General features: G+C 37.8%; 1 protein-coding gene across 2 annotated transcripts in view; it reads right to left on the minus strand.

Moving 5' to 3' along the window:
• Nucleotides 1-24,731, minus strand: part of PTPRB (protein tyrosine phosphatase receptor type B) — a 103,946-nt gene that overhangs the window by 22,681 nt on the left and 56,534 nt on the right. For both annotated transcript variants that reach the window (XM_072146712.1, XM_072146713.1), the window contains 22 exons: nt 24,395-24,673; nt 23,329-23,586; nt 21,467-21,730; nt 20,344-20,610; nt 19,860-20,120; nt 17,647-17,913; nt 14,457-14,720; nt 14,104-14,367; nt 13,761-14,024; nt 12,319-12,591; nt 11,955-12,224; nt 10,365-10,628; nt 9,545-9,808; nt 8,900-9,181; nt 8,438-8,716; nt 7,344-7,493; nt 4,991-5,234; nt 3,474-3,580; nt 1,933-2,038; nt 1,584-1,661; nt 1,485-1,502; nt 1,309-1,390 (listed from right to left, as the gene is read on the minus strand). In XM_072146712.1, coding sequence (XP_072002813.1) covers nt 1,309-1,390; nt 1,485-1,502; nt 1,584-1,661; nt 1,933-2,038; nt 3,474-3,580; nt 4,991-5,234; nt 7,344-7,493; nt 8,438-8,716; nt 8,900-9,181; nt 9,545-9,808; nt 10,365-10,628; nt 11,955-12,224; nt 12,319-12,591; nt 13,761-14,024; nt 14,104-14,367; nt 14,457-14,720; nt 17,647-17,913; nt 19,860-20,120; nt 20,344-20,610; nt 21,467-21,730; nt 23,329-23,586; nt 24,395-24,673 — 4,805 coding nt within the window. The remainder of the gene's footprint in view (nt 1-1,308; nt 1,391-1,484; nt 1,503-1,583; nt 1,662-1,932; nt 2,039-3,473; nt 3,581-4,990; nt 5,235-7,343; nt 7,494-8,437; nt 8,717-8,899; nt 9,182-9,544; nt 9,809-10,364; nt 10,629-11,954; nt 12,225-12,318; nt 12,592-13,760; nt 14,025-14,103; nt 14,368-14,456; nt 14,721-17,646; nt 17,914-19,859; nt 20,121-20,343; nt 20,611-21,466; nt 21,731-23,328; nt 23,587-24,394; nt 24,674-24,731) is intronic.

Below are 24,731 nucleotides of genomic sequence, written 5' to 3' on the forward strand. Positions count from 1 at the left end.
ATCATCAATTGATTATAATTGGAAGTTCTTAAAATGGTAACTTGACATATGACTCTACAAATACTAAACTGAAGAATTGGGAACTAGAAACTTCTATTCTGTCACTAGTAATAATAGATGACCCTATTTGCAAACATTCGCTGTTGGAAAATAGAATCATGCTTCATATGTAATAAAATGCCCAATGTAGGTATGTATTTTCAGTATTATGTAGCTAAGTTTTGGTAATATAATATATTTCTATAAATTTGTTATTGATTTAATTATCTACAGTATTGCTCGTCATCCATCACTGGCTATATATTTATTCTTACTACATGATTTTATTCTTACTACATGATTTGAGTCAGAAGGGATTTGTCTAAAGCTTTTAGAGACTGACAAGAATAACAGGACACGTAGCTGGTTACTCTAGTTTGCAGACCAGGAGTTAATGGGGGTCATTTACTAAGGGCCCGATTCGCGGTTTCCCGACGTGTTACCCGAATATTTCCGATTTGCGCCGATTTCCCCTGAATTGCCCTGGGATTTTGGCGCACGCGATCGGATTGTGGTGCATCGGCGCCGTGACAGAAATTGGGGGGCGTGGCCGAACGAAAACCCGACGGATTCGGAAAAACCGCCGCATTTAAAACAAAAAAATCTGTTGCGGAGCTTGCACTTACCGTCACTCAGCCCGGCTCGGTGAACTCCAGCGCGTTCCGATGCTTTTCAGCGCAGCAGCGCCACCTGGTGGACGGCGGCGGAACTACCTTAATAAATCCCAGCCGGACCCGAATCCAACGCAGAGAACGCGCCGCTGGATCGCGAATGGACCGGGTAAGTAAATCTGCCCCAATGTGTCAAAGTTTATTCGATAACTGGGGTCCCAGAGATGGGACCTAGACATCTCAGGCAACTATGAAATGTCCATATGTTATGTTTTTGGTGAGACAATTAGAAATAGTCAATGGAAAATATTGCACTAATATTAAATTGCATTCACAAATACTGTCTAATGCTGAATGGTAAAGCTGTCTTAGTTTCAAACTGACTAGCCTAACTTTACACCTCCTATTTGTTGGCTTAGTTCATGTAGGAAACTAGCACCTAAAGTTTGCCATGTTGGCACATTTTTGGCATTCAGTGCATCCCAACTTAGGCCACAAGCATTTTCCTTTTTCCGTACAAATCACAAGGATTGTCTAGAAACAGTCAAAATACAAACATTCTTTAATCTGGCAGAAGGCATTTAGAATCTTTTTAGAGCACATGGTATATATTTTTAAGCACATGTCGAAAAAAAAATAGTCAACAGAAATTTCTCACCTCATATTCTTGGGATAATAAGTAGTTTGAGTCTGCTTGAAGTTTGCTGAAATGAACTTCAAATTGACTGGATTTGATAGGGCTACAATGTAATGAAATAAATATATAATAAACTAAAAGGCACCAATAATGAAGTAAAGTGTATTGAGCTTCTTTTATGGGAGGTGTCTACTTACCTAGAAGATCGTTTATTCCTACAAAGAAATGAAATACGAGTAAATATTTGTGACATTGAATATTGTGAAAAGTGTGTTAAGGCATATGGTTCTTCTTACCCTTTATGAGCCATGTTTACATGTACAGATGAGGTCATGTCTCTTTGCGTTTGTGCTCTGATCTGACCCTGATCGTAGCTAGAATAAAAAGGACATATATTTTTCATAACATTAGACAATGGGAAAATTTCTCAATTGTCATATATTATATTCAAAATACATTATATGGCTTAAAGAGTAACCATCATTTCATATGATTCTTAATATTGTAGGGAGGGGACAGTTGTGAACATTTTTCTAATATACTTTATTAACAAATTCTCCTTAGTTTATAAAGACACAGGCTGTAAAGTACAATGTTACACAATACATAACTGTCAAAGTCTTCTAGTGATGCATGAATACTCACACTCTCCTGCATTTCTGGCGGCAAATCAGTAAAGCTGTGACTCCAATCAGGACAACAATGAGGAATAAGCCGGCACTGACACCTTCAATCACTCCTACTAGAGGCTCTGCCAAGTCATATAAGAGCAGAGCAATGATTATTAAACACAATTGTCCTGTATATTATGCAATATATTATATAATGTATTCATTGCATATTCTGATTCATGCCAATTCACAAATGTTCAATGCACCTTTGATTTCACCTCTTTGTGAGCAGAAATCTGACAAATTATACTTTTGATAACAAATACGTCAAACTTCTGTTATGTATTTTATTAATGCACAGCAACTTTCAGTAGTGAAATATTCGTGTCACTGATTTCTAAAATACATGTAGTAATAACAATATGATTAAATATATTTTACTGACTATCACAAATAGACAGATGTTTCCATAATTTCCTTACTAATTAAACCAATTGCTTCTATTGCGCCAGCCTTGTAATACAGACAAAGAAATTACCATCAGAAAAAAATAATATTTTATAGCCAATTTGTGGAAGGAAATGTGTGTAGGAAATAGGATTACAGGCCAAATGTTGCTTTGTCTTAATATAAAAAAAGTTTTAATTGAATCTATAAAGTAAGAAACATATTGTCTCCTTTACAATGTTAATAAAATGTACGGACCTCTAATTCGACAAGCAGAGGATTTGCTATAAATATGGTGTTTTTTCTATTTTTTTTTCCACACAAACTTTATTTGTCCTTAAGGTGTTAACTTTCTCATCTTTAGATCTCAAATAAATATAACATAAATGTGAAAATTTCCATTGAAGATTATAGGGCAGCAGGTGTCAGAAAACAATGGGAACTTTTCCAGCTTGTACTGTATTATTGGATCACTCAGGCTTATAAAAGGTAGGAAACTATTTGTACGTCAGTGCCATAACCTAATCTTTACAGTGACTCCAAACGGGAACTTTAATTTAAGAAAAGTACAGGCAGTCCCCTACTAAAGAACACCCGACTTACAGATGACCCCTATTTACAAATGGACCTCTGGATTTTGGTAATTTACTGTACTTTAGCCCTAGGCTACAATAAACAGGTATAACAGTTATCAAAGGTTCTGCAATTAAGATTTATTGTGAATTGTGGTTCATATGACAATCTAACATTTTTTAAATCCAATAGTCATAGAGACCAAAAAAATTCTGAAATTACGAAGCGTCACTGGTGCCTGAATTTCCAGGTCAATTTTTGGAGTTCTGTTCTGCTCTTCTATAAATGATGATATCTTTGGAAATGCTTTACATATTATAACAAATTTCACTTTTTTCCTCTGATTTGTGAAACTTTTACTTTATTAATAACATGTTATTTTCTTTATGGAATTAGAAGACATATGACTAAGAATGTGATAAAAATGTACACTCATGTGATAAAATACTCTAATTCTCTGAGCAATTTTCGTTTTCCTGTACATGTATAGCTTGATACCTGCTTATGGCGTTCATATTCTTAGTAATTAACATTGACACATACACACGTCCTCACCTGCTTCTGTTGTGATTGGCAAGGAGAAAAAAGTGTCAGCAAATAACGGATCTGAGAATTCTTTTAGATCTTCAGAAAACAACTGTGTGAAAGCTCTAATACTAATCCTACAAAAAAAGATAAAGAGCTGATAAGAGACCATATCAAAGGCAGCAGGTCACCTGTATTATTTCACTAATAAAAACCAGCGAGAGAAACATATCCCCTTAATTGGTCTGTGTTCATTTTTTTCATTTCTGATTTTTACATTTTACTTTTTGTACGTTACTATTGTTTATCTTTTTTTTCTTGTTAAAGGGGTTGTATTAGAATTATATTTGCCCCCAGAAAGAGCTCTATTCCTGTTTATTATTATTGTGGCAAAGTCACTTCAATGGACATTACATCCAGTTATACAAAAGGACCCTTTAAAATATGATTTACAGCAAGTCATGGATACAGGAGTTTGCTGGGGGAGAAAGGGGAGGAGCTGTGACCATCAAGTATTATGAATTACAGATTATGGGTTATCTATACAATAGTGTATATCATAAAGCTTTCAGAATCCAATACTTTTAAGATAAGTTCTCAAAAGTAAAGTGTTAATTTAAAAGGTCTAAATAATGACATATTGTCAACCATTCTGGAATAACAGTGGCATATGCCAGGAACCTTGAAAGAAGACAGAAGAAAAACCGGTGAGTATGTCTCAAGTCCCTGAGCACATTGAAAACAACTTCAGTAACACCCACTTGCCTGCAAAGTACAACTAAATCTGTCAACTGCCTACTTTGCCAAAAAATGAGTTATTCCCTGTGCTATATAGAAGCTGCTGAACTCTGACAGCTTCTTTTAATGCAAATGTCATTTTGCCATTTTGTCATTAAGGCAATTACATTTTCTCAGCCAAGGACATGCTCTGTATATTCATATACAACAGATTTCTGTGACATAAATCCAGTTTTTTCATCTGAATCAAAGTGTTTTGGTGTCTAAAAGTTCCATTCATATGACCCAAAAATATCTGCTGCAAAAGTGGTGCAAGTGAATATTTCCCTAAAAAGATTCAGCTATCTGTTTTACTTGCTCTAGTTTTCAGAATCAAAAATATTCCGGGAAGAATTTTGACCTTGACAAAGTTTTCTTTGAGCTAGTAGAATTTATTGTGCCGTATATCTAAGAAGAAGCAGGATGGTTTACAACACAGCAGAATGGAGGCGCATAATAAATTGCTGAATGGTCCATTTTAATGGTCAGGACTATCGCTTACATATAAGTTTCATATATCACGTACAGGAGCTCCAATTTAAAGACAGAATTATGAGACCTTTTTATCAAAACTGTTTCTCATAAAGACAAGTTGCTTCTTTCATAACAACCAACCATGGACCAGGTTTTTCATTTTCCAAGAGCAGGTTTAGAAATGAAACTTGAATTGGTTGTATATGCAGTTTTGATTACATTCACTTTCAATATGTCAAAAGGAGTCATATAAGTATATAACAAAGAAGATGTATTTTAGACTTGTATCATCTAACCTGTAGGACGTCCTTGGTTTCAAGGGACCATCACATAATCTATTCTGATTTAGATCACATTTTCCTCCCAGATCTTCCATTTCACCACCAAGCTTGATTTGGAAAGTTTGGATATTGTAGTCATTGGCTTCAGCACATCTGCTTGGAAAGTAGTCCGTCTGATAGACCTTAACCGAGCTGTTCTGTTTATAATCGGTATATGTTGGCAGTGGATGCATTGGTTCAGGCTTCAGGCTGTCAATGCCTAATGCAGGTGGAACAGTTGTGAAACAAAGAAACTAAAACATGCAAGTACTATATTTCCCTACAAGTACTTAGTGCTAGGATTATTTAGCATTCTTTATGCAATAACAATACATTTTAGCACACTAGTAAGTAACTATGTTATTAATACATATTTATAATTTTAGAAAGCTATATTAATCTTAAATGAACGCGTCTACACTATCAATGAGCCATCTACTCTGGCAAAATGCAAATGTTTTAAATGCTTTAAAGTAAACTTAATCTGTCAATTCTAGAAGGTAGAACATGATTATCTCTACTGCCAATTCTAGATACCTTGTAATTAAATGTTTGACCCTTCAACAAGCTTTGAAATATGGGGTATGTTTAATAACAACAGTGCAAACTGCACTAAATGCAGTTTGCCTGTATTGTGTGCCGAGGGCGCCAGATTCAGGATTTCTGGCACTCATTCTTCATGAATCTAGTGCCTATTGCACACCTCTGACAGAGTGCTACACTTTTTTTTGGTGCACCTTTAACATGAGTTGTGCAACACAATTTTGTTGCATGTTAGATTTACATGTGAAATCTGTCCAACTGAGCAACAATGCCCCCTAATATGTGCTGTGTCGGGTATAGTGCAGCTTCACCACAAAAGGGTTGTGTGCGACACAAATGTGGCACAGACACTTCTTAAATACCTGTGCAAGCAATATGTGCTAAAAAGAATGTGCAAAGTCCGACAGAAAACTGGTGCACGTCCCTAAGTAAATGTGAACCTATGAGTTGGGATTTCAGACACCATTTGAATTTCCTCAAGGAAAATCACTACCACCAGAGAGCAATGGAGACATTTTAGGTGAAATTATGAACTGGCTTATTTTATACACATCTCTTTCTGAAGCAATTGGGGGAGATTTTAGTCTACATACCTGTGAGGACTACTTAGGCCTGTCATCTAGACACGTTGGGGGAGATTTATCACTACCTTTCTTCTAAACTTTAGAACCAAAAAGTAGCACATTTTTGTGCAGAGACTTATTTGCACACTTTCTGTGCAATGTTTCCACATTTGCACCACAACTTGTGGTGCACTGTTTTTCGGTGGATCTGTCGTATTTATCTTACAAATCCAGCTGTTTAGACTAAAGTTAGATGTATTCGTTAACTGGGACTAGCACTGACTTCACCACCTTGAAATAAACTTCAGGTAAAAAAAAATTAAAAAGTTGATTTTAGACAGCAATGTAAAAATGCATTAAAAAAAAAACTATTTTGGCTTTAAAATGCCAAACATTTAGAAATTTAGAAACAACAAAAGAAAGAAAGAAATGTGCAAACTTTGACAAATGGACAAAACTGCTAATTGCAATTCCTTTTATTTTTTTTAGGAGAGACATTTTTATTTTTAAATTAAAAAAAAAACCTCCTCCACACCAGTCAGTGATGTTAGACTAACAGGCACAGGTACAATTTAGAAAAAGGAGAATCCATCTAAGACAAATTAGACCAAGAAGCAAGACATGAAGGGAACTAGACAAATGGAAAACTTGAAAGTGAAAAGATAAATCTTCCCCTTTATTCCTTGTTTTTAATGCTTAGATGTTATCATGTTTTTGTTTTTTTTAAATGTATCAAAGCAACACAGACCACATATGTGACTGTGGGTCTGACTACTCATTCTCTAAGCCCGATGTTTGGCTAGGAGTTTATGAAGCATCATGCTGGTGGGGACTATGCTGGTGGGCACTATGCGGATAGGCACACTGGTAGGCACTATGCTGGTAGGCACACTAGTAGGCATTATGCTGGTAGGCACATGTGCACTATGAGTAGACCTTTCACCTCTTTCCTATAAAATGATAACTTCTACATTCATATATGATAAATTATTGAACCGAAGAGCTTAAACCATATTACTGCATTTTGTCATAAACCAGAATCATACATTTATTGACAATGGTATTGAGATTGATGGCACTTGATAAATGATTATTATGTCCTGATCAACTAGACTTGCTGGATTGAATAATGTCTTGCTATCTCAAAGTGATAGAGCTGGGCTACCCATGAACAGTTTAGAGAAGACAGAATAGCAAAACATTTGGATTTAATATGGGCTTACCATCTGCTTCTGACACAATCACAGTGAAGTATTTGACAGCTCCATTGGTGTCACTGAACCAGCTGCAATTAAAGCTGAAATGGATTGATGACTTGCTAATGAAAGAATCTTTTCTGTTCACTCTGACATGAAGAGGTGGTTGTGGAGGACCTTGAAATACACAATATTTATAAAAAATAAATAAAACTGAAATTATGATGTATGGTATATACATGTTGCACCACATACATACTTGCCTCAAAATCCAACATATATTTTATGGTGAGGATCTTATTTATTAATTATCAAAGTGTAATATTTTCTGCTACCAGAATAAATGTATAACCACCTTAAAGGACATCTACCACCAGGATGAAGGATTGTAAACCTAGCACACTGACATACTGGTGTGTGCCCCCTCTGGCAGGATATGCTCTTCTTTCAGCTTTAAAAAAAGCCTTCTAAAATGATGCAAATGAGCCTGAGGAGCTCTAGACTTCATAGGTGTTAATGGAGCCTAGAGCCCCTCAAGATCATTTACATTTTTAAAGCCTTTTCTTGTGAAAACAAGGGCATACATAACTAAAAGAAGAGCAGATCCTGCCAGAGGGGGCACATACCAGTATGTCAGTGTGCATGATTTACAAACCTTCATCCTGGTGGTAGATGTCCATTAACGACTATACACCACATTTCACAAAATGTGTATCTAACAACTCTATTCATGAATCACTTAAAAAGACACATTTAAGATATTAAGATATTGCAACACATATTGCAACACAGATATTGCTATCTCCATTCCTGTCCAGTACTTTTAGTACATATGTATTTCTTTAAATATATGGATAATATGTATTTTTTTTATACTACTCTATACTGTTCTCTTTATTGCTCTGTGTATTAGGGGGTTGTAATTTGTATTGTTTTGCCTTGGACATTTAATTTGGCATAAATCTTACTTTACAAAAAGCAAAACGTGACTAAGCTACAGTCCATTGGCAAGCCCAATGTGATGTAGTCTACATATTTACAAATCTACTTTTTTGAGATTATTTTTATGTTTTTGTGATATAATATCCTTCAATCCTTGTTCTTGTGGCTCCAATACTTACGATCTATCATGGTTATGGTGCTCTCTTCTACCACCTGGCTTATCATATCAGCTGAATGTACTTTGACAGACACAACATATCTCTTATGCGGTTCGAGATGCATGATTGTAAGTGCTGCTTTGTGTTTTTCAATTCTTTTGGAGTACTCAACAACATCAGATCCGTTCTTTTTGTATTCAATGGTGTATCCATCAAAGTCAGAATCTGGAGGTGTCCACGAACAAGAAATGGCAGTAGAGTTCTGAGGTCGACAATGAAGATGTTGTATCTTATCAGGCTCTGTAAAGAAATATTAAAGTTTTGACTGATGATTTATCTTGTACAATTCCATTTCTTATTCAACAAAACATGCACTTTAATGACAAATAAACTGATGGAGCAGTCTAACTTTTGCACTGTAGATTTTAAAATATTTGGCAAAAAAAAGTCTAAAACCCATCATAAACCATTGAAAAAGCTTACTTGTTCTTACTGTCCCTGTAATGGGCAAGCTCAGAGTCTTCTTTACATTGCCACTAACACTCCTCACGCTGAATTTGTACAGACGCCCAGGTCGGAGGCCAGTGATAATTCTTCCATTAGACTTGCCAATGCTGTAAGGATTAAATACTACTAGAGGGTCTGTAGGTGTCCATTGCAGCTCAAAGTCATCATAGTCAGTCCACTCTGGGGGTCCCAGCCAAGTTATAGACATAGAAGTATTCTTCACATCAGTAAAGGACACAGAATTTGGTGGCTGTGGAGCTATAGTATAAAAAGAAAATATATAGCGTTAGAAGATAATCCTTTAAAAACAGGGAACTTGCCTCCTCTTTTAGTACTGGCTATGTCATCTTGGGCAATGTTGGGTTACCTGAACACAGCGTATACAAAAACTGATTTGCCAGCTCGTGCAATTGTTAGAGCTGTCTCACACCCATGCACCCAGAATAAGCATTCCCTTGTCTTTTTTGAGAGATAGGGTTTGTTCGTGTTGCAATTCAACAAACCTCATGCCTCCTCGCAACATCTTTAACATCAAGAGCCGGGAAACCCCTTAGATGGTTCAAAGCTTGCATTTAATCCTGACCTCAACATAGGATTGATAAGGGCAGTATCCAATAATACCTGTTCTGGCCTCTGCAGTCACTTTATTGCTCAGGTCACCACTGTGGGTCACTATCAACAGCTTATACAGACGTCCAGGAACCAAATTTTGGAAATTATGTTCTTTAAGGGCATTAGCTTGTAAACGTTCCTTCTGTGTCCCGTTAGGGTTGTAGAGGGTCAGTTCATACAAATCCACATCTCCCAGAGCCGGGGTAAACATAAACCACAAACTGTTGGATGTATTTCGATTTGAGGCTTGCAGATTGGTCACTGGGGCTGGAACTGTACAGAAACACACGAAAAGCAAAATTGAAATTTCATATCCAACAAAATTGTCCATGTACAAGATAATGAGTCTTTGTCAAGGCCCCACAAAATAAGTATTTCATTGACTTCACTATTACCTTGTTTATACCCGAAAATATAACCTGCTTGTAAAATCAAATAATAGAAAGAGGCACAATTTAGATGCCAGCGTGAAAGTAAGTGATTCATAAACCTGAATTCTTATAATACAACATTTCTTTGTTTTAATGCCCAATACATTTCAAACTCCCATTGACTCGTTGCTGTAAGACTCACAGCTTATCCATTTTATTGCCTCACCTAGCCTATTATAATTGTCATAGATTACTTGGCTTATTCTGCATGCGCTGAATGTATTCAAGCATAAAAATGAGTTTTTAAGTCAATTGACACAGCCTTCAATCTATTACATGAGATGTGAAATACTGATCTTTTATGTTATATTTTTCTTCAATAGCTTTCCTATAATTACTATAATGCAGGGGACAATAAAATGGTGTTGTATCAGCAGTGTGCTTTATTTCATCATTACCTGTTCTCCCATGGATTGAGGACTCATTTGTCAGTGATCCGCTGTGAGTTACAATAACTATTTTATAAAGGCGACCTGGCAGCAATCCCTGAAATGAGCTCTGCTTGAGACTCTGCACTCCAGGCTTACGGTCATGCAGAGTGTTGTCTGGATTGTAGAGGAAGATGTCATAGGAATCCAACTCTCCTTCTGCACTTGTCCATGTGAATGACAGGCTGTCTGTGCTGTTCCCTGTGATTTTCAAACCCGTCACTGCTGCTGGGACTAAAACAAAAAAAGTAAAATGTTAAATTTAGTCTACAAATTATTTTAGCACTTTTGTTGCTTTACTATTTAAGATTAGCATTTTCCATTAGTATTAATTATGTTGACAAAGAACCTGATCCTAAGGGAGCTGTGGCAGATCCCTGGGGGCCTCTCTTTTCCTAAATGTGGCAGTGACGCAGTTCCCTTACAGCTAAATCAGTTCTGCGGTTGTTTTATTAAAGATGATTAAGGGATTCCCCTGTGGGTGGATTTTCTCACTTGAATATTATATTAATATTATATTAAAATGAATAATATTAAAAGTTAGGGTAATCAGCTTATTATCTCCACTGATTCTTGGGTAGTTAAAATTATTTTGAAACTCTCTATTGTCTGATATGCGGTACCAGTCTGTATGTTTCAGCCCAGACAACTGATCTCACAGAAGAGATTAATTAAGACTGTTGTTTAGAACGCCAGTCTTAAAATCCAATCCGCCCCCCCTCCAGCACCGGCAGTCCTGCAGTCGTTTTATATCAGCATAAACTGATATTGCTGACCTGACCTGTAGACCAGATCAGAAAAAGACAAAAATTGGGGGAGAGGGTGAGATTCACGTGCCTTTTCCACCAGAAAACTGGCAGAGGAGTCATACTGAATCTCCCCCATAGTGTCTGAGTAGTTTGAGTACCCAATTGTCAGAAGCAGACATCCTGGTTCCATCCCGCTGACAGTAAAGATCCATAAATAATAACACTCATTATTTGGGAATTCCAACTAAGCCTACTAAGTGAAAAATTCCAACTAAGTGAAATAACTTCTTCACTCGTTTAGGACCGCCCGCTGACTCTAGACATCAGCAGCCACGTCTAAAGAAAACTGGCGGAGAAGTCATATTTAATCTCCCCCATAGTGACTAGGTAGTTTCAGTACCCAACATGCTAATTAGGTCTCACTGTCAGAAGCTGACAACTTCACCTCAGGTTAAGGCAGAAGTGATATTAAAATGAACTGAAGTAGCACTATGCAGTGAAGGCAAGAACTGATACTGCCACCCCCACTATAGACACATGACTGCTGTGTCTGCAGGGGTTTTTCAGAGCTGCTAGGTCTGACCAGACCCAGGAAAGCTGGAGTAAAGGTCATTTCCCCCTGTAACTGTGGCTCTAATAGATGGCCAGTAACAGGTGAAAACTTGCAAATTAAAAAAACAAAATAAAAAAAAAATACATAATTACTCATAAGCAAAACCAAAGATATTACAATTTTTATTCATGATTGCCAAGATTTTGTAGTGCCATGACCATTAATAAGAAGCTTGTGCTTCGATGCCATTTGGGTTACCTGTTTGCCCTTCAGTTTGTGCGACTTTGCTGAATAGTCCACTGCTGACTGTAAACACTTGGATCTTATATTTCTTTCCTGGAACTAGCTCTTCAAACTTGTGTGATTTTGCAGTTGCTGACACAGACTTATTAGTTATCAGTGCTCCTTGGTTAGTTAGAAGGAGAAGGTCATATCTGTCAGCAATTCCTTGGGCACTTTGCCAGTTGACCACCAGTAAATGACTGTTGTATTCATTATCTGCCCACAACTTGGGAACCATTGACGGCACTAGAAAATAATCAAACATAATAGTATAAGTATATTCAAATATACAGTACCATACTACTAGAATATTTAAGACTCTCTAGAAGTAAAGTCTTACTTGTTCTTCCGAAAGATGTCATGTTTTTGCTTAAACTTCCACTGTTTGTCTGCACTACGATTTTGTACTGCTCCCCCGGAATCAGGTTGTTGAAAGTATGTTCGTAGTGTTCATAGATGTTTTTGGAAATAGTCTGAGCTTCTATCTGGTTGATCTGACGGAAGATTGCCACCATGTATGAATCTACATCTCCTCCGCCAGATGTCCATTTCACAATCAGACTGTTAGTCATTACATTTGGAGAAATGTAGATATTCTTGGCAGCGCTGGGAACTAATAAAGATAAATGTTAAATTATATTTTGGAAACTTTTATCATCAACTTTCATAAAAATGATTATCCATAAATCATATAAAGTTCTATGAATAATATTGAATCACTGCATAGTCCAAATTTGGTTTTCTGGGTTGATGGTCACTTTAAGGGACCTCTACCATCAGATTCAAGGATTGTAAACCAAGCACACTTAAATGCAGACTTTCCCCCTCTGACGGGATCCACTGTTATTTTAGTTTCCTATGTCCTTTTTTTTCTAAAAGAAAGGCTTGAACTATTATGCAAATGAGCCCGAGGGACTCCCGACTCCATAGATGAGCCTGAAGCCCCTCAAGCTAATTTGAATAAATTCATTACATAAAGTATTTTTTTTTCCGTAAAAACAAGGGCAGAAGCAGCTAAAAAGAAGAGAGCTCGTGTTAAAGGGGGTACACACCTGTATATAAGTGTGCTTGGTTTTCAAACCTTCATCTTGGTTCCTTTGAAGGGGTTGGACACTTTACATCATGTTTTTTGTAATGTGCGTGTAAGTGTGGGGGGCAGGATATTAGGTAACTTACCAATATGCATCTATTAATACTTCTGTACTGCTTTCTAGATATGTAAAGTGAAGCCTCTTGACTTTTACCTTATCTGTCAGACATTTCTGTCGATAAAATGACTGAAGATGGAAGGTCATGTGATCTCTAACTGGCAATTGTTTTAGGAAACTTACAGATCACATGACCTTGCATCTGGCTGATGAGGTAAAAGACAGGAGTCTTCTATTCACATGTAAAGAAAGTGACACAGAACTATTGATAGATGTAGATTGGTAGATTTCCTAATATGCTGCCCCCACATTTAGACACACATTGCAAAAAACATGAAGTGACCAACCCCTTTAAGACATGTGAATTTCTCATAGGAAGATTCTTTTACCAAAAGGAACAAGCAGCTTCTCCTTTGGTGGACTCAGTGCCACCATGCAGTATGTGAACACTAATGCATTTCTATGGTGTGAATTGTTTCCACTTGTTACTGCAGCTTTCTAAGGGAATATTGACTGATTACTGGAAATATTTCTTTTTTGGGATGACTCTTCCAACTTCCATCCCTATCTTCTGTTTAATACATACTATATAAATCTAACTTAGTAACCCTAAGTAAGTATAGTAGTTTCCTACCTGTTAACCCCTCCACAAATGTTGATCTTTGTGCATCACCACTAAAGGTTAAGACAACTATCTTGTAAAGGCGGCCAGGAGTGAGAGAGGTGAAGTGGTATTCCGATGCAGTGTTACTCAATGTAATAAGTGGCAGAACGCTCATGTCATTGTACAGGAGCTGAATCTCATAGCGATCAACATCTCCATCAGCTCTGGACCATGTTACATGGAGCTCTTCACTGCCTCTTCTGGCAAGTGTCAACTTCTTTACAGCCTCTGGGACTAATATAAAACAGTCCTATTTAGGTCATAGAATATAAACACAGAATGAACAAACAGACATAATCATTATGGTACTTACAAGTTCTGCCGCTGGTCATGGCGCTGGTCTCATATTTTCCACTTTCAGTGCTTACAGTTATACTGTACAGTCGGCCTGGCACTAAGTTGGAAAATACACATTCATTTTGCAACTTGTTGACTACTGTTGTGTTTATAAAATTATTGTTGTCCTTAATAATCACTTTATATTGATCAAAGTCTCCAAGAGAATGAAGCCAAGACACTTTAAGATAGTCACTTCTTCCTGCATTGCTCACTGTTAGTCCCTGAACAGCAGAGGGAACTGGAAAATACAGAAACAATGGTTCATACTGGTAAGATACCAATGTAATAGAAAAAAAAACATAAAAAAACCAAATAAATAGATTATACCTGTCCACTCCTGACTAAATGAATAGTTCTCAAACTTTCCACTCCGTGTTGTTACAGTCACATTGTATAGTCGTCCGGATGTTAAGCCACTGAAGGAACACTCATGGATGGATTTGGAAAGAGTAAGTGGTGGAAGGATATTACCGTTATGGGATAATGTTACTACATATGTGTCTACATCTCCAACAGCCTGTAGCCATGATATGCGTAGGTAGTCACTCTGACCATTGTTATTGACTGTAATTCCACCTACACTGGAAGGCACTGTGATATAAAAATACATAAAACATTTACAGTTTTAGCTTTGGGTAATAAAAGGGAAATAACTGATAACATTTATTTAAAATACTGTGCTTTCAATATCTGTATTCAAAATACCATAAACAGGACCTGTCATCTCTCCTCTGAAATGTAGATATTTTCTATAAAATAACTACGCTAACTGTGATGTGAAACACCCGGTCCCGGGCCACAGGCAAAGAATCTAAACTGAAAAAAATCTCCAGTTTCTTCTCCCTATGGCTCCGTCTTCTTCTCTTTCTGGCAATAAGGGTAGGGGTACGTCTATGAGCCCTGCTGGCACACATACACTATGACGTGGTGTGCCATGGTCATGTGATGTCATATTGTGTGTGTGTGGGCAGGGCAAATAGATGTATCTTTACCCTTAATGCCAGAAAGAGAAGAAGACGGAGCCACGTGGAGAAGCTGGAGGTACGGATAGATTTTAGTTTCTTTAAGCTCTCAATGTTTCATTAATGGGGGGGAAGCTCTGCTGGGAACATTTAATTAGCAAGGCAATGGTGTACATTTCATTAGCGAGGAGGGGGCTGCTGTGGATATTTTATTGGCGAGGGGGACTCTGCTGTGGATATTTTATTAAAGGGGGGCTCTGCTCTAGACATTTCATTAAAGGGGGCTTTGCTGTGGATATTTTATTAAAGGGGGGCACTACTGTGGGCATTTCATTAAAGGAGCCTCTGCTATGGACATTTCATTAGTGAGGGAGGCTCTGTTGTAGATATTTCATTAATGATGGGAGGGGCTCTGCTGTGGACATTTCATTAAAGGGGGCTCTGCTGTGGATATTTCCCACCCTAGGCTTATGCTCGAGTCAATAAGTTTTCTCAAGTTTTTTGTGGTAAAATTAGGTGCCTTGACTTATAATTGAGTATGTAGAGTATGTATATTTTTTCCTTAATAGTGAGAAGGCCAAAGACAAGGGGACATTATAGGTCTGTGGGGGCTAAAGAGAAAGAGTTATTTTAGTGTACCCTTTTCTGTTGCCCCCTTCTTCTAAAGGCAGACAACCGAAAAAGGGGGCAGCTGCAGGAAATGGGGCATTGTAGAGTGGGGGAGCTGGAAATGGCACATTATATGGGTTGGGACTAGATATGGGGTATTTGCTGGGCAACCAGTTTTTTTGCCCAGGGACCATAGTAAGGGGGTTACCTGACATGGTCCCTGGGACTTTAGGTGCAACTGGACCCCAGATACAAAAAGGTTGGGCACCACTGCTCTGGAGCATCTTTTACCGCTGTGTCATATCATTCCTCTGTTATTCCTATTTTGTGAATGAATTGTCAATAAGGTGATTTATGAAAAAAGATGCTTCAGAATAATTATTGCATAAGGAATAAAATTGCTTACTAAAGCAGATAAGTAAGGAGCAACAGATCCTGTATCTTTCCCTTATATCATGGCATGAAAGTTTTTATATGCATTTTATGTATTGTGGACATAGATGTCAGCTTCTCTATGTGGCTTCTGTTCAATATTTGAACTAATAGTATTAGTTTTGTGAATTGTATATCACTGGACTTTGGGGTAACTATAAGTCATTTGCTAAGACTTCTTTACATCTGCTATTTTCTTTTCTGTAAAATTAAAGTAAATATAGAAACATAAAGGCTCCATAGATTAGTAGAGAATGATGGAAATCAAATCTCTCCTGCCCTCTGCTGGCTGCCTGTGCAACATTATATAACACTGCTTGCGGGTAGGACTGCACGTTATCTCTCTCTTAGTATAATGTGTTCAGAAGTACAGGCCATTGTTCGAAAGTATTTTACTGTGTTCCCTAAGTACAGGACACAATCACTTGAGGAAGGAAGCCGCTTGATTAAGTTCACATGAGTATCAAGCTTACAAATTTGCTGATCTCGTGTAATTAAACATTCATTCTTGTCTTAACTCTAATTTCCTGTACATAGCCTTTTCACTTAACCTGTATCCTTCCCCCCCCCCCCAAAGATCTTCTGCACAATTTGTCATTTTTCTTGGATATGTTTCCTTAAAGTATCTTTGTCTGTTCTTAATTGCTCTTTCCAGCATCATTTGGAAAAGATTTTGGTGTATCCTAATTCACTAGTTTGTCTAAATGGAAATTGTACAGTATATTGTTATATGTAGTATTGAAGCCTTCAATCATACTAATGGACTGAAAGGGAAAATCTTAAGGTTCTTAAATGGCAGTCCATATTCTGTATTCCATGTGATAGAAAGACTAACAACAAATGTGCCTTTTTAACGTGTGTCTACGGAAAATGGTATAGATGGTTAATGTATGTGCTTCAAGCTTTTAGGGATTAAATGTATGACCAACACTTTACAGATGGTCACCTACTCCTAGTTACAAACGGATTTCTGAATGTTGGGCATTAACTTTACTTTAGCCCTAGGCTACAATAAACAGAGGTGTCTGCAATTAAGATTTATTGTTAATTCTGGTTCTGATGACAATCCAACATTTTTAAAAATGAAAAAAAAATTTTGGCTGGGGTTACAATTATAAAATATACAGTTCCGACCTTATATACAAATTCAACTTAAGAGCAAACCTATGTAACCCGGGGACTGCTTGAAAATGATATTTAAAAGGAGTCTAAGAGTATGACAGAAATGCAATATAAACATTGCTCACTGTAAAAATCTGTAAAAAGAAATTCAACTAAACCTTCAGCATTGCTCTGTTTACGGTGAAGAATCCCCTTTTGGTTTTAATTTAGACTTGGGAGAAACACTTTTATGACAGATACCCACTTTTCTGCACTAACTACATTCTTTGGTTTATTATATTATTGACATAGCAGGCAACATCAATGAACCTAATGATTGTAGCTTGGTAATGGCAATATTGTCTATATTCTTATTTTGACTAATATTGTACTATATGTGTGTTTCATCTCACCTGTCCTGCCTTCAGCCAGGGATTGTCTAGAAGCAATGCCACCACTGAGAGTTGTCACCACCACTGAGTATAGTCCTCCTGGCTTTAACGAGTGGAACTGGTACTTCGTGGCCTCACTAGATACACTTTCATTCTTTATCACAATGTTTTCATGTATTAGAAGAACTTGGAATGCGTCCACATCTCCCCGACCTTTGGTCCATTCAGCATACAGACTGGATGATTTTCCTTGATTCACCAAATTTAACTGAGTGACCTGGGAGGGAACTGTAACAGAGAGAGAAGAAGATGTGATGCCCTATATAACATGCATTAAATGCATTATTATTTGGAAGATGCTATTTAGATCATGTTTAACATTTTCAAAACTCTCGTATATAAACCATCAAATACACTAATATCCTAATACATCCATTCTTGAGTAAAATTCCAAAACCGGAATGAACAATCTGATAATAGAGCAGGGGAGTAAAATTCTCCATTATGTAATGAGCCACATTGAAAGTAAAGGTATCTTTGTATTTCCCTTTGCATTTATTTACTATATTTGTCAGTCCGCCGTGGCGCAGCACAAACTATCTTAGAACATCTATATACCAGGTTCAATACGTGTTACTTTGCCTTCTGTGATCTCTATTGATGATCTTCCTTTTCAGGTCTTATCGCCTTATAGTTTTCCTTTGAGTGCACTGTTTCCGCTTACAAAGAAGGTCACAGTATTGATCTTATGTTCATCTCACAAAATAACTTCACTAACCTGCTATTTGCCCACCACTTGCTATCTTTCTATTTCATCTCCGGCAATACCACCAGTCAGTAGATCTGAATAAAGTCACAAACACCTAAAAGTGTTTCTTCACAACACATGGCACCATTAGTATGGCACTGGACCAGTGGGTCATTCATTCCTCTCAATTCTAACTAAATAATTATTTCTTAACTATACAATGTGGCAGAAGAATATTTCTAATCCCCTCAGCCCTATTAGTTTACATTTGCCACCCTATTCCTACTGTATACCCTTCAATGTTAGTTGGGCCCTCTCTAGTATCATCCCACCTAAATTACACTCTATATATTTACCAAGACTCCATCTTTAGAACCTTCTTCTTCTTCAAAATCACCAGATTTGCAAATCCATTTATGTCTCTAAGCAGCTACAACTGTTGATCCATCCTGTAATAGTTTGTTACTGAATTTAACATTACGTGCTCTTACTATAGGTGACTACTCACTACTCACCTTAGGCCTATAAAACATGTCTATAAAAAGACTCCTTACTCATATAATCATTGTGTCTATATAATTTTTGTATAGAGCATATTACTCTATAATATATTATGTACAGGACTATCCAGCCTCCTCTTTGGCCGTACAATAGAAAGGGTGTAAGTACGCATGTATTAATGTTATCACCCTTTTCCTTCCTGATACTCTTGAGCCAAGTCTCCTGAGTTTTCCTTCCCACCCTTCCTTTTTTGATACTTTTTAAATTGATGTGTTGAAATTTCCTCATTACACATTATCACTTCATTGTCAATGGGTGATTTTAACTATAAAGTAGATACATGGGTTAAAATACGTAAATATGTATGTAATATGTATGCAAATATGATCAAAATCAAGCATGATACACCAAGGACATTTCCTCATAGGTCCAGGCACTGTGAGCGTGTTAATCATCTTACTCTATATTTAAAAAATGTTTACATTTTGCTGATTAGCCTGAAAAGCTCTGGGGGTGTTAATAGAACCCCCATTCTGTAACTTTACAGGCTGTTACAATGAGCACTTCCAACTGCTAGATGACACAGGCAGAAGGAAGAGGGAGAGAGCAAGAAATACTTGATCAATTACTATACAAGGGAAAATACAATGAGCCAGTGGCGTAACTAGGAGAGGCAGGGCTCGATAGCAGACTTTTGAATAGGGTTCCACTTCCCCTCAAAAATATACATACAGAATATACACATCATATATACATGCATACAGCTTATATACACACAGTACCATATACACCCATGCATCATCTGCACAGATATACAGCATATACACATCACATATGCATACACATTTAGAGCACATACACATCACAAGTACAGCATATTCACACCCAATAACCCAGATGCCTGGCCCCATAAGACTCTGGGCCCTATGGCAGGTGCTATGGCTGTTACCCTCGCATGCAATGAGCATACAGGTACTGGTCTTACCTGTTCTTCCTTCTACAGAAACCCAGTTGTTTAGATCTCCACTGAAACTTGTAACTTTTGCAGTATACTTTCTTCCAGGTACAAGGTCGGCAAAAGTAAACTCTTTGGATTCTTTCAGAAGAATTTTGTTAATAAATATGAGATCCCTGTCTGCAAGTGATACCACATAATTGTCCAAGTCTGTAAGAGGAGTCCTCCATGTGATGCTGAACGAGGATTCATTGGCGTGTTTAACCTGGAGCTGCTGGACAGCTTGAGGGGCTATGACAGAAGACGAGAGGATTTATAATTAGCAAATTTATTTAGATTTTATAACCCAAGCATTATTAAGCACTGCTTGTGACTGAGGATCCCATACTGAAACTATAATGTGTACTGCAGTTTGTATATTCAGAAAATAGGATCTGGCATGCGCATTGATATGAATACCAGTAGACCACCAAATATTAGAAGTTACCAATATTTTCATTAAAACACAGCTGACCTGTTCTTCCTTTGCAGTAAGCAGTATTTGTCAGGCCGCCACTCTCCACAACCACAGAGACATCGTACTGCCTTCCAGGTATGAGCCCCACATCATGAATGATGAACTCTCTATAGTGATCTTCCATTGTGGTATTTAGCAGAACAGTTGACTGGTTGTAGAGCACAAGATGATATTGATGCCAATCACCAGCAGGTGGCACCCAGCTTACTCGGAGAGATTTTACTCCATTGCTTGTTGCTTTCAGGTCTTTAACTCTTTCAGGAACTAGAAAATAAAAAGTACTTATTTTAAAGTGATAACATTCTGTAGCACTGTACACAGGATGTCACCAGTTCCTGGCCACAAGGGGACCACAATTTAATGACATCCATACACACTTATACACCTCCACAACAAAGTTATTAATGTTTTACACAATATAGGGAGCACTGTGAAAGTAGGAACTTATAAGCTGAAAGAGTCTTGTTCTGAGATCATCAGAATAACTAAAAATTAGAAATGACTGAATAAAGCTTATGATTAGTAGTGTTTGTCCCTTTAATGTACATATGCCACTTCACTGCTGCCTCTCATATTAATTGTAACATAATATAGAAACTTAATGTACTTATAATCAGATATAGTGGTAGGGACGTAACTAAAGAGGTAGCAGCCAAAGCAGCGGCAGCTCAGATAAGAAATGTGAGGGAAAAGATAGAAAGGGACAGTAGAATTAAAGGACTAGGGATCTCTCATCTCAAATTATTGTCGTGTACTTCCTCCATGTGGTCAGACAGATCTGAGACAGGCCTGTGTAAGTGTATATAAATGTATATATCAGTGCATACATTTTTGCAAGTGTATAAATGTTTGTAATGTAATGTACTGTGTAATAATGTAATGTAATGTGTGTAATAATGCATAAATGTGTGTAAAAGTGTATAAATGTATACAAATATGTATATTTTCTAAGGGAGTAGTGGGGCCCCATTCAGAAGACTTCTCTGGGGCCCTGCTTCTCCTAGTTACACCCCGGTATAGAGATCTTCAATAATGTTCTTATTTCCTGCTAATAAAAACTGTCATATTCTGTCACATCTTGTGTGGCCCTTAGAGAAAATAACACAAGTGCAGTACTTACCAGTCCTGCCAATTGCCATCTTATCAGTGCTTAAGTCCCCAGCAATGCAAGTAACATTGACCTGATACAGGCGTCCTGGAGTTAGGTCCTCAAAGGTGACTTCTGTGGATGCAGCATTCAGAGTTCTGCTATATTTGCTAGTTCCCTTCTCAGATAAAGTAATATTGTAGGAATCCAGCTTGCCCAGAGGAGGTTTCCAGCGAACCTTTAATTTTGTGGAACTTCCTTCATTTAGCACAGATAAATCAGACACCTCAGCAGGAGCTAGAAAATAGAGAATAAAAATGGTTTAGCCAAATTGACCGAGCTGACCATATATATATACACTCACCGGCCACTTTATTAGGTACACCATGCAAGTAACGGGTTGGACCCCCTTTTGCCTTCAGAAATGCCTCAATTCTTCGTGGCATAGATTCAACAAGGTGCTGGAAGCATTCCTCAGAGATTTTGGTCCATATTGACATGATGGCATCACACAGTTGCCGCAGATTTGTCGGCTGCACATCCATGATGCAAATCTCCCGTTCCACCACATCCCAAAGTTGCTCTATTGGATTGAGATCTGGTGACTGTGGAGGCCATTTGAGTACAGTGAACTCATTGTCATGTTCAAGAAACCAGTCTGAGATGATTCCAGCTTTATGACATGGCGCATTATCCTGCTGAAAGTAGCCATCAGATGTTGGGTACATTGTGGTCATAAAGGGATGGACATGGTCAGCAACAATACTCAGGTAGGCTGTGGCGTTGCAACGATGCTCAATTGGTATCAAGGGGCCCAAAGAGTGCCAAGAAAATATTCCCCACACCATGACACCACCACCACCAGCCTGAACCGTTGATACAAGGCAGGATGGATCCATGCTTTCATGTTGTTGACGCCAAATTCTGACCCTACCATACGAATGTCGCAGCAGAAATCGAGACTCATCACACCAGGCAACGTTTTTCCAATCTTCTACTGTCCAATTTCGATGAGCTTGTGCAAATTGTAGCCTCAGTTTCCTGTTCTTAGCTGAAAGGAGTGGCACCCTGTGTGGTCTTCTGCTGCTGTAGCCCATCTGCCTCAAAGTTCGACGTACTGTGCTCAGAGATGCTCTTCTGCCTACCTTGGTTGTAACTGGTAGAGACTTGAGTCACTGATGCCTTTCTATCAGCTCGAACCAGTCTGCCCATTCTCCTCTGACCTCTGGCATCAACAAGGCATTTCCGCCCACAGAACTGTTGCTCACTGGAGGTTTTTTCTTTTTCGGATCATTCTCTGTAAACCCTAGAGATGGTTGTGCGTGAAAATCCCAGTAGATCAGCAGTTTCTGAAATACTCAGACCAGCCCTTCTGGCACCAACAACCATACCACGTTCAAAGGCACTCAAATCACCTTTTTTCCCCATACTGATGCTCGGTTTGAACTGCAGGAGATTGTCTTGACCATGTCTACATGCCTAAATGCACTGAGTTGCCGCCATGTGATTGGCTGATTAGAAATTAAGTGTTAACGAGCAGTTGGACAGGTGTACCTAATAAAGTGGCCGGTGAGTGTATATATGTATATATATATTTATATATAAAACAAAAAAGAAAGCAGTTCTTACATCAAAGAATATATAGTAGGACTAGGACTCAGACTCAGTCCCTCCAATTGGACAAGTGGCAAAAAAAATGGCCGCACTCCAAGAATAAAAAAGCGTAGCCTTATTTAACTGACCATTACAGCATTTTGACTCTTAGAGTCTTTCTCAAGCCAACAGACTCTCAAGCACCAGCAAGACTCCAGAGTTGAAATTTTGAATAAAGGTACACGCTGTTTGGATTGAATCTTGGAGTTCTGCCATTTTTGCTTATAACTATGACTCCTTACCTGTTCTGGCTAAGTTAGAGTTCCAGTTTTGCAACCCTGCTGCACCAGTAATGACTGTGATATTGTAAATGTGTCCAGGTAGGAGTCCATTAAAAGTATATGTGGTCATTTGTTTATCTAAAGTATCTTCACTTATTATTTTTTTATTTTGTAACAAGAGAACCTTGTAATATTCTATATTTCCAGAACCAGGCATCCATGATACATGAATACTGTCTGCTTTACTATGAGTGTCAATACTCTTCACAGGCATTGGGGCTAAAAATGAAACAGAATATATATGTTATACAATGTCATTTTAAGTATATTGTAACATAATGAAAACATAATGTGAATAGAAGCATTAAAAGATAAGATGTAAGATAGAATTTAAACTATATGCTGTATAGCTATCTGTATATTTTGTATGGGGCATATTGCTTTATATATGTGGTGGGGAGGTTATAATTAGACATGCTATTGCCCATATGATGAAAACTATATAATCCTCTAAGTCCATACAAATGATTCTTTGGCCTCATACATACACCATACACCATGATCTATGGACAAGACTGCTCTACCAACCTTCATCAAACATAAGAGCATCTAATACTTACATGAAACTCTCAGGATATGGCCTAGGATGGTGTGAAAATAGCGATCTTTCTACAGGTCAAGGGACTCCTATAGGCAGGGGCATAATGTGTAGGGGTGTAGAAGGTGCAGTCGTAAACGGCCCAAGAGGCTTGGGGACCCATAAGGTGTCGCTTTCCTATATGAGAAGGCTAGTACTACAACTCATTATAGTCAGGGGCCTGGCACAAACTTTGCATTGGCGCTTGTCAGCTTCAAGTTATGCCACTGCTTACAGGCACAAAAGTTCTGAAAAGTCTGTATTAGAGACTGTACATAAAGCATTATATGTAGACAGAAGCTTTTTGGGTTCTGTTAAGCTCTTAGATATCAAGATGTGAGGAAGTGTCAATAATAACTGAGTAAACAAGATATAATGGTGCATCGTCAGATCATGTTAAAGGCATTGATATAAAACAGGCCAGTTACACATTGTCCTCACAGAATTTACCTGTCGAGCCATTAATAGAGACTGTAGGGCTGCTCTTATTACCAGACATAGCAGTTATGGAAATGCTATATTGTGTGCCCGGATTCAATGCAGAAAAAAGAGCTTCCTCTTGGGGGAAATTTCCATGGATGTTTACATTTTGTATACTTTCCCCTTGTTTATTACGTAGCTGCAATTCATAATGATCCACCCATCCCGGAGATGATGTCCAAGAAACCTGCAAACTTGTTGATGTGACTGTATTTCTTTTCACTTCCAACTGAGAAGGTGGAAGGGGGTCTGGAAAAAATAACATTTACAGCATGAGTATTAAGTATGTGTGTGTGCGTAAAATTTG

The sequence above is a fragment of the Engystomops pustulosus genome, chromosome 4, assembly GCF_040894005.1.
Source record: "Engystomops pustulosus chromosome 4, aEngPut4.maternal, whole genome shotgun sequence".
NCBI classification, from domain to species: domain Eukaryota; kingdom Metazoa; phylum Chordata; class Amphibia; order Anura; family Leptodactylidae; genus Engystomops; species Engystomops pustulosus.